The following is a 10,572-nucleotide window of genomic DNA, read 5'->3' on the forward strand; positions in this document are numbered from 1 at the left end:
TGTACAAAAGAAAATGGCAGAATCAGGCCCAAGACCAGCCAATACACCTAATAAGTCATATAACCCAAACATATGCTTTTACTTAAGATCCCAACAGCATAAGCTGCTGCTTAGGCAAGGACTGTCCTGCTAACCAAGGGAGCAGGCACAGGCGGTTGCAGTGGCAAGATTTAATGCACCTTCTCAACAGCAGAAGAAAATTAATACCCTTATACATTGGTTGTGTGTTTGCCAAACGTGGCTACATTGAAAAAAGAAAAGAAAAAAAAACTTTCTCCTTGTCTGAATAATAAATACTCTCAACAAGGAAATATCCAGCTACTGCAATCCAAACAGCTTATTGTTTTGCCCGCTGAAAGTTAATATCTGAAGTGGTTACTGCAAAGGTCTGGGCCATTTGGCTGATTTCCCAGTGGCACAACCAACAGGATAAATCTCGTCATTTCTACTGAGTCATGAATTAGATACACCGAACGAAACTGGAAAAGAATGAAAAGGAGAAGTGTTTCCTGGTAACAACCATAATCAATGTCGTTTAAAAAAAAAAGAAAAAGAGAGATTTGACATCTTTATAGATTACTCTTTTGTCACCACTAAAGCTTGCTTTCCCCAAAGTTTCTTTCCTGTTGACAGTAATTATTTTGTTCTGTGTTACTTTCAAAATGGTAATGTCCTAGCACAAAATTCAATGAAACAGGATCAAACCCACACAATCACAGGACAGCACTATAAAATACACGTCATACCTCTTGGTACAATCATTCTATGCTGAGCAGACCACGAATTCCTCTAAGAAGTACTGTCTGGGTACAAATACTCTGCCTGATGACACACGGGGAAGTCAATGATCAAGAAATGCCTGGTGCGTATCACAGCCAATCGTAGCAGAAGGGGGAGGCTGGGTGAAAACTGGGTGTTTAAAATAAACAGCTCCCAAACAGAACAAAACATGAAGCACAATTCCAAACTACTGATATTTCTGGTAAACCAACAACAGCTCCATCCTACAAAGCTTAGCTCCAAATGATCTGATTCCCAGGGGTAACCCTCCCACCACCCCTCCTCGAGTTTTTGTTTGGCTGTTGATGTAAAAAGCCCTGCTCAGGCACGGAAGCATGTTGCAGGATCCATCCGAAACACCGTGAAGCACTGGAGTAACGCTGCGGGGACGTTACCCCAGCAGGATGCCTTTTCCCCATTGTGACTACTTCAAAGCTGCTCATGTTATTAACAGGGCAGTGTATCACTTCGATTCGTTCTTTTTTGAAATATATATGTATATGTTTAGAAAAAAAAATATTTTTACAGGCAACTATAAAAATTGTTTTTGCTCTTGTTAAAGAGGGTCTTTTCCTCTCCCTACTTGCAGCTTTCAGCTGTGGATAAACCAAAAGCAGGAGGCGCGTTCTGTAATCCAACCCAGACTGCAGGAGGAATTACTGGGTACGCGGTACGCTGGGGCTGGAGAGCAGGAGACGCACAGCGTGATGATCTGAAATCAAGCTGTCACCCGTTTCCTTCTCAAAACCTTTGACAGGGTAAGTGTGAATACTTCCCTCATTCACACTTCTTAGCTTTATCTTGTTATCTGACATCTACGTACAGCTGTCCTTGGCCCTCTTCTTTATCTTTCTTTTCCCGGCAGAACCACTGGTGTTGGGAGATGGTTCACACCGCTCCTTGAAAGATCAGTGGCTCTCCTCTCCCATCAGCAGCACGGCTCACTTTGAGATGCACAGAGCTCTGATTTTACGGTTAGATCACAGTGAGTAATGGAGTGACTTCAGTTATTTCTGCGGCGCTGACTGCAGCACACTTGACTCAGAAGCGCCGGGTTCCGAGCAGGGGCCGGCAGCTCCCAGCGTTTGGTGGGAGAACTCCCTAGTGCCCGCCTGGGTATTAAGGCACTTGCCGCTGCTGGGCAGCCAGGAGGAGCCGCACAGCCCACACGTTTGGAATAAGAATCTAGCCCCAAATTTATTTTCCCTAGCTTCTCCTGAAAATATCTTCGGAGGGGAAAAAAAAAAAGCAACCAAACAAACAGCACTGCCGTCTTCGGAAAAATCCAGCGTTATCCATCAAATCACCATGCTCAGTAAATGAACCCAATCCTGGCCATGGGTACCTCCTACGTACTCCCATGAGTCAAGCCACGCATACGCTGAAGCAACCACAGGGTACCACCCTGGACAGAAAATGCATTAAACAAAAAACAGCAACAAAGCTTACAACACTTTTTTTTTCCCCCCAGTGGAAAAAAGGGGGAATTGATCAGTCACACAAGATGAATTTGCATCCTTCTCAAGTGCCTACCTACATCTGTTCTAAGTAGTCCCAAGTAAGTGGAAATTACATTTTTCTTCTTCCCCTCCCTACATCCCTACCCTCTGCAACAGACATAAGAGGAATATGGACGAAAAGAGGAGTAAATAGCTCAAAAAAGGAAAAAAGAAAAAAAAAGGAAGGGGAGGCAGAGAACGGAGAGGGAAAAAAAAGCACTTCAACAGTCCATTTGAGTAAGACAATGCACAGGTCAGGTTTTAAGCCGGTGTGAACCCAGGTGAAGTGGCAACAACCTCACTTCTGGGACCAAAAGGAACACGAACATCTCACGAGTTCCTTCTACAGGCAGCAGCAGCAGCACAGCAGTACCCGAGCTCCTAGCTGTCCCGTCATCTGTTGTGAATCCTCCTTTCCTTCATCTGTCCCCTCCAAATCTGTTTCTGTGTAACAGTCCCCCAGCTCAGCCTTGCCAAATACGAAGAAACTTTTTTTTTTTTAAAACAAAGATATGAGAATTGCAGTATTAACAAAGAGAAAAATAAAAAAGGTAATTTATAACTTCCTGCTCCACTCTGTATTCACTGGTGATGAACGAACACGTCCTACAGTTTGCAGAACAGACCTAGTACACACTGAGGTGTTCGTTAACATAACTTCATGGCAATGAAGGGTGCCATCACCCTAGGTAACAAGATGACAAAAGAAAATGTTACTAGTCCAAGGGTGCACAATCTGTTTTATTCTTCAGAATGGAGAGAAAGGGATGCACTGAAAAAATCCTAGTGGGAACTGTATCAACCCAACAGCATCTCCATGTCTACAATAAAGAATGGGAAAAGACCATGGCAAAAAGAAGAACTACCTTGTTAACGCTATAGAAAACACTGCCTTTAATATTAATAACTTTAGGTGCACGTAGGTCTCTGCAAGTGGCTTTGTAGCGCAAAGGAATGCTTGAATTTCCTCAGAATCCATCCAGTGACTCCTCAGAGGGATTAGTCTGAAACTAAACCTTGATTAACAAATTCTAGCTCAATTAACAAGTTCTAGCTCAAAAGGGTAGCAGACTTTAGCGAGCAATTCCTGACCTAACTTCAATACCAGTTATTTAACAACGCACAGACGAAAATCGAGCATTTGTTAAGCCAGCAGAACTTGACCTCACGCCATGCCTTTCAGGCACCAGGAATCCCGGAGCCCGAGGATTCGCCGCCTGAATCCAACATTTGCAACACCTCCTTGAAACACAAACTATAAATCCAAGCAACCGTGGTGAAACCGTTGAGTAAGAACCAGGCATTTCTTGTCAGCCAGGCACCCCCGCGAACAAACACCCCATGCGCACACCCGGCACGGGACAGCCGAGCACCGTGCTGGGCACCACCGGGGAGCCACCGCCGGCACCGCGGAGCGGCCGCACCGGGCAGCGGCCACTCAGCAGGACCGGGGAAGATGCTGGGCTCAGGATTTCTTAAGAGATATTGATAAACTCTGCTGCCCATCTGCAAAAAGGCAGTCCGGTGCGTTCTGCATGGGGAAGGTGCATGGAAGAAAAATGTTTTTAAGTTTGCAGCGTTAAATAAATAAGTTAGAAAACATCCTGATGAGCAAAAGGGAAGACAAGAAAACACACACACACACAAAGGAGCTCGATAGACGTTTTTGTTGGGTTGGTGGGTGTTGTTTTGGTGGTGGTGGTGGTCGGGTCGTGCGTTTTTAAGACTCACCCTTCACGCTTTGATGTTTCTGCTGCTGGAAATAATCTTTGGAGCCTCTAGCGCATCGCAGCTCCTGCGCCCTGGGCAGGATCGGGATCCTCTCGAATATGCTGGGTCTTTTGGGGACGAAGTCTAGGAGAGGCGCTGACATTTCAGGGGGGCTCTGCTGAGGCTCCACTCGCTCGCTGCCGTTGCTGACGCTTCTCTTAAAGGACATCTGAGGATTCAAGAGAGCTTTACCGGCGCCGGGACAAGTCCCTCGCGGCTGGTCCTTCGGAGGAGCTCCCTGGCATTTAGCGGTCACCTCGAAGCGGCCCGAGCTGCCTTTCTGCCCCGCTGCGAGCTCGCAGTGCATGGCCGGGGGGGGGGGCCCTCGCCGCTCTCCTGCACCGGCCGCGGCTCCCTCAGCCCCGCGGCGCCTCCCTCACACCGCTCGCGGCTCGGGGAGGGGGGCGCGCAGACCCCGGGGGGGGGGGGGATTTGAACCCTCCCGGGCTCGTCAGGGCGGCTGCCCGCCTGCCCTCCCTCCCTCCCTGCCTGCCTAGGCAACGCCGCCGGGCTCCTAGCAGCCGGGAGGGGAGGGAAGGGGGAGCCCGGCCGCCCGGGTAACGCCGCGTGTTTACCGCTCGCCGGGCGCCGCCGTGAGGGACAGCCCCGGGGACAGCCGCGCTCCTACCTGGCAGGGGCCGCCCGGGGGGACGCGCTGCCCGCCGGCTCCCGCCGCCGCCCCCTCGCCCCGTCCTGCTGCCACCACAGCCGCCGCCGTGCCGGGCTCATGGGCTCAGCCGCGCCGCCCCGCCGCAGGGCCGGCTGCCCGAGTGAAGGCGGCCCGGGCCATTACACGGCGGCGGCGGCGGCGGCGGGGGCCAGCCCTCGGCTCGGGCCGGTCGGGGCGGGCAGGGGGAGGGCTGTGCCGCCGGGGCCGCCCCTCGGGGCTTTGACAGCGGGGGCCGCCCGCCCGCCCCTCGCGGGGAAGGGGGCGCGGATAACAGCGGGATCCCCCCCTCCGGGGGGCTCAGGGCGAGCCCTGACGGGCCGGGACCCCTCGCCTTGGGTCACCCCCAGCGCCCCGGGCTCAGGTCGGGGAGCAGGGGAGCAGCCTCGCCAGCCTCCCAGCCTTGCCGGCGGCCTGGAAGCAGATGTCAGAGGCACACACCGCCCGGCCGTGGCACACCGTCCCCTTCCAGCCCTGCAGGTGCTTGGGGCTGGCCCGCTCCAGTCGAGGCACTGAGGCTGGCTCCGAGCAAGCAGAGCACAGCAGCAGTGACATTTGCGCCGGCTCCTCGTGGCCCAGCTCGGGTCTGGAAGCAATCTAGCCGGGTTTATTAGCTTGGGCCTCGTTCCAGGCGAGCGCAGGCTGAGCTACGACGCGCAGCTTCGCACCAGCGAGACTTAGCAGCCCGCTGCTGGCTGCGGGGTGTCCGTACTCTGCTGCCCTGCTTTCTGCTCTCGGCACAGGTGCAGCGACACAGGCCTGCGACACACCAGGGCAGCTCAAAGATAGGGGTGACTCAGACCCACACAATTTATAAGGAATAAACCATTCAGACGTCTGGTTGGAAATCACTCCTGTTCACATCACACAGAGGGGAGGTTTAGCAGGAAGAAGAGGGACAGCTACTGAACTGGCGCCTTGCTGTGTCCCTCCTGAGGAGCATCCTGCAGCTAGAGGACAGAGATCTTCGTCTTGCAGCACAGTGCTTCACTCACAGTATTTTGTCCATCCCCTTAATAACATGTGCTACCCCGTGGAATAAAGAAACAGTCAAGACAGGAGGGCATGACTTTATTTTTTTGGCAAATGCTGTGCATGTTGTATATTTGGTGGGAGGGCAGCAGCTCTCCCTAACAGATGTGAGATGTAGGGGTGGAACAGGCAGTTCTGGGAGCAGCAGTACGAAGTCTCATTTGCAGTGCTTCTCCCCCTTTCTGCCCGCCACGGATGCCCTGAGGTCTACCAAACAGGGAGGCTGCCAGCCTTATCCCATGGGGGTCTTTTTCTTCAGTAAAGCAGTGTCTTAAATCACCAGAAGTTAATAGCTGTCTGTCAAATTTGGCTGAAAACTGGTCAGTGTCCTCAGAATATGTTAGTAGGAACAAGACATTATGCAAAGGGAGAAATCCCCCCCTTACCTCTATACAAAACAAAACTAAACATCAACCAGCTGGCACAAACACTGAATTTTAATGGTGGTATCCTGGGCCTTGAGAAGCAGAAATCAAAAACTTTCAGCCTATGTTATTCTGCAGAGAGCAGCTACGCCACATCGCTGAGTGCTCTGCTAGCCTTTAGCCATCCCGGGCCCCTCGGCCTGCGAGGCCCTCAGCACAGAGCAGCTCTTTCTCTTCTATTTGGAAATGCTCGAGTCACCTGGCAGCACTACCAGAAACAATAATTAAGACACAAACACACTGTGGTAACAGGCTAAGCCCCAGCGACATGTGAAGAGGCAGTAAAATTTATTGAGGGAAATATTATTCCAGAACGCAGTGTAACCAGGGTAATCCGCTGCTCCCAGCGAAGGAGAAGCCTAGGGTTTGGGTAGATCCGGAACACGGCCTCAGCTTGTGCAGATTAGCTGTATCAATACAAACTGACTGAATATCTAAAACAGAGGGTTTTTCCTGGAAAACAGGGAGCATTGGGTGTGTTGTATAACTTCCTAGAGGGGGTTCTTTCTTGGCTAGCAGTCATCCCACAGCATGCAGGAAAAAGGATAGCATTTAGCACCTCGCTGCTCTGACCCCATTAACCCGCATCATGCTGCATTTCCTACCCTGGCCGTGCTGGCCCTGCCCCGAAGTGCTGTTTTCAGATGTTTCTCTCAGCATTATCCAGAATATTCTGCACAACACCGGCAGGTGCCGCCACTGGCCCAGCAATCACAGAACTGCCGGCGTTGGAAGGGATCTCTACAGATCACCTAGTGCAACCCCCTGCCAGGCAGGATCACCCAGAGATCACCCCACAGAGATATTCAGGGCCCAGGCCGAGCTGCGAGGGAGGCAGGAGGGGAATTTTTACACATAGTGGGCGAGGAGGTGCCGGGAGCAAAGCACATCGAGCTTCAGCAGCGCCTTGCACAAGGCCCGGCACAATGAGGTAGAACCTCCATGGCAGATCACCTCACAGAGGCAGGTCCCCGCGTGCCTTTAGGCACAGTAGGGAATGAGACCCTGTGGACTCAAAACTTCACTAACACCACGATTTCCTTAGTTTTTGAGGAGAAAAGAAGAAGGTCCAGGTGTGGATGTCCGTCCCGGAGCAAGAAAAACACCAGCAGATGGACATACATCCTCCTACAGACCTAGCTGTGCCCAGCAGAGGTTCGATGCTTAAAACTCTTCCAAAGCAACGTCTCGGCTCCTCGGGCAGTGCCACAGACCCATCTGGGAGGACCAAGTGCCCGTTGAATCACTGTGCTTATGAAAGAGTTAAGCGGTTCCCGTTCTCTCCCGGCTGAATCAGAGGATGCTTCACATGTCTCGGTTCTGGAACAAAGGCCAAGCAAGTGTTGTAGGTTCTGACTGCTGTATGCCTCGGGTCACCATGACTTTGCTGTATGCATGAGCTGTGCAGCAATTGTGATTCACCCAATGCTGTCACTACAACCATCAACTAGATAGGGGTGTCCCCTCTGTGTCCTCATGAAAATCAGTCACTGGCCTCCCTCCCCCATGACAGCAATACCCATTAATAGAATGAGGGGGGAAATTTCTCCATATTAGCCTTCTTTGTTTCACATTCCCCATTACAGAGGACTGTGGTCATGGGTCATAGCATAAAGAGATCACAGCTATCCCAGTCACCTCTTCCCTCTGTTAATGAAGTCGCCATCACTGGAACAGACCTTGCAGTTGAGGCAGAGAGGACACCCTCAGTCCTAAAGCTGGTCCATGGGATTTGCTTTATGTTGAGTCAGATGTGAAAGATGATGTTGCAATGTGGGCTAAAATCTCCCAGGGGAGTGCAACTGCTTGCCTGAATATCTTCTCCCTAGGTCAGTGGGTAGGACACAAGTGATAAATAACCAGAGACTTGCCCATCTGCCCAATCACTCCTAGCTGGTGACCAAGAAAGAGAAGAACCCAGCCTGGGTTGAAATCTTACCTCACAGGAACCGAGAAAAAGCCAGGACACAGGCAATTACTGGTGAAATGGCACTGACCTGGGTCCTTGTAGCCTGGCAGCACTAAAACACCGAGTTTCCATGAGACAGTTCCCTCGTGGCTCTGGGAGACTGGTGGTGGTGGGACAAGGTGCTCACACCAAAACCAGCTGCTGGACCACGCCAAGCCACAGGAGCTGGGCAGCCCGACGCCACCACAGCACATTAGCCTAACTGCCTGAGCGTGCACAAAAGGCCATATTGCACAAGGTCCAGTTCAAAACTTAGCAGTGAGGAGAAAAGTAATTTTAACAAGTTTGATACATCAGTTTTTCTCAGCTGATATAAGCCAAGGTCAGGTCATGGCTATAATGCTGGTTTTCTAAAGCCTGCAGGTACTTTTTAGGCACCCAGCCTCTTTGCTCTGGACAGCACAAGCCCCTGTGATCTTAGCTGCAAAAGCAGAGGCCTTACTGTCTTGGCTTGAGGTGCTGCCATCTGGGAACTGACCACGATGAGGTCAGTGAGAGAGATCATCTGTAAAAGGCAAGGGAAACAGGAGCGGGGAAAGGGCATTATGTGAAGGGGATCCCAGTTCACCAAATCCATTCTTCAAAGTGTGTTCTTTATCTTCTTCAGGAGCAGATGGTTGTGACCAGGCTCAGCAATATGGCTAGTCACAAACCAGATCTTCCAGAAGCTCACAGAGGCCAAAAACTCCAGTTCCTCGCATAGTTCCTCTGTGGGAGGAGAGGAAAGAAGCAGAACAGTTGCATGTAAGGTGAGCTGTGCAGAGCAAACAGAGTTGAAGAATTCATCTGTAGTTCATGTGCTTCATCTGCTTCTACTCCAGCAGGGAACAAAATTAAAATTTTGCTTGTTTTATTTTCTTTCAAAGAGACACAATTGAAATTGTGAGGCCTTTGTGTAACTGCTTCAGCATAGACAGGGGTGGGAGTTGTTACCATAAGCATTCTGTTAATATAGAGCAAAACAACCTCTCTGGTGGGAGAAATAAAAAACTTTGTTATAAATAACCTGGTTGCAAACGAGCTGTCAATTCACACACAGCAGTTTATTTACAAAGGCATGCCAAGTCCAGACTTGTTTTTGTTTTAATTTACTGCACCACAGATAATAAAAAAGAAACAACCAAACAAAAACTGAGCCAAAGGGATTGTCTCTATAAGTATGCCCGTTTCTTAGAGATTGCCCATATCCCTTTAAGGCAGCACAAAGCCCTTCTTTACAGCGGTTTTAAAATGACCTCTTAAATTAAGACAGCAGGGTCAAACTGACCACACATTATCTAGTGATGTACTCAGCTGTTGCCTCATAAGTTACAGATTTGTTTATAGCTCTTGTAGTTACAAGAAAGACGTTCCTCAGATCAGTGCGACTTATCTTTTAAAAACAAGTCTCTTTTCAATAACTAGCATATCTTGGGAAAGTCATATGGTAATCTTGAGCCCACCTTCGTCTTGCAGAGACTGCAAGAAATGATCAGTATCTCCAAAAGGCACCATAAGCTGCAGATCTTTCCCTGCCTCCTGCCCTCCCTGTTAGCTGGCAGATCATTCTAGAAGACATCCAGAGGAAAAAGAAAAGAAACAAAACGCCTCTAAACAAGGGTTCGGTCAGCCTCCATTGAGAACATTGCTGTTTACACCTGCAATTAGGTTCCTCAAGCGTTCATCTCTATTATCCCTCTGCATCAAGTCCATAAATAGATTAATCTCTCACACCGTGTGTAGGGAACACAGGCAGTAAAATAAATACAAGCAAAAAAAAAAAAAAAAAAGCCAAACAAAATAAACAGGCCAGCACAACTTGAGAACATTTAGCTTGTAAAATCCAATCCTTAGCAGTCGGGACATGCCAGAACTAGAATTTTGTACAACCTCAGTTCACGCCTACTATAAATGAATTATAACACTGGCTTATAACATGGCCCCACAGTCATTTTGCCCGGGGATCCATATATTCAATGCACTGAAGATAGCGATTGCTGAATGAGCAGCTAGTCACTCGTCTGTCTTCTCTTCATTGGCATAGCGTCTGGACCACACATTGAATATGTTTACTGCACATCAGCCAAACCCTGCACAGAATACAGAATTACTCGCTTTCTCCAGGGCATTTCTATGGTGTCCATCACCGCGGCAGCCTACTGATTTGCAAAGCCTTAGTCATCATCATCTGAGGTGAGAGAGGGTGGGGTTAGACTGAGCCCCGTTTTACAACAGAGGCCCAGAAGCCAAAAGCATCCCTTCAGTTTGGGTGCTGAACTTGTGACACTGACTGACTGCTTCCCTCCACCACCACCTCGCTCCAGGTTATTTAGCATTTCCCATCACTGTATATGGCAGAACATGTTTCCAGCTCCATCAGTTCAACTCAACCCTTGGTGTCCCAAATGGAGCACAGAAGTCTTGCAAACAGTGACCACCATGAACTGCAGA

The 10,572-nt window shown here is 49.8% G+C and overlaps 1 protein-coding gene across 6 annotated transcripts in view; it reads right to left on the reverse strand.

Moving 5' to 3' along the window:
• GLIS1 (GLIS family zinc finger 1) overlaps positions 1 to 5,792 on the reverse strand; it is a 192,635-nt gene extending 186,843 nt beyond the window's left edge. The window contains exons 1-2 of one of the 6 annotated variants that reach the window (XM_083846625.1): positions 4,678 to 5,783; positions 4,011 to 4,218 (exon numbers count right to left, since the gene is read on the reverse strand). In XM_083846625.1, coding sequence (XP_083702751.1) covers positions 4,011 to 4,218 — 208 coding nt within the window. In that variant the 5' untranslated portion in view covers positions 4,678 to 5,783. Of the gene's footprint in view, positions 1 to 746; positions 3,985 to 4,010 lie in introns of those variants that run through there. The other 5 variants (XM_083846624.1, XM_083846623.1, XM_083846621.1 and 2 more) reach the window with 5 other exon arrangements.
• Between the last annotated feature and the right edge of the window lie 4,780 nt (positions 5,793 to 10,572).

The sequence above is a fragment of the Anser anser genome (assembly GCF_964211835.1).
Source record: "Anser anser genome assembly, chromosome: 8".
Classification (NCBI taxonomy): Eukaryota; Metazoa; Chordata; class Aves; order Anseriformes; family Anatidae; genus Anser; species Anser anser.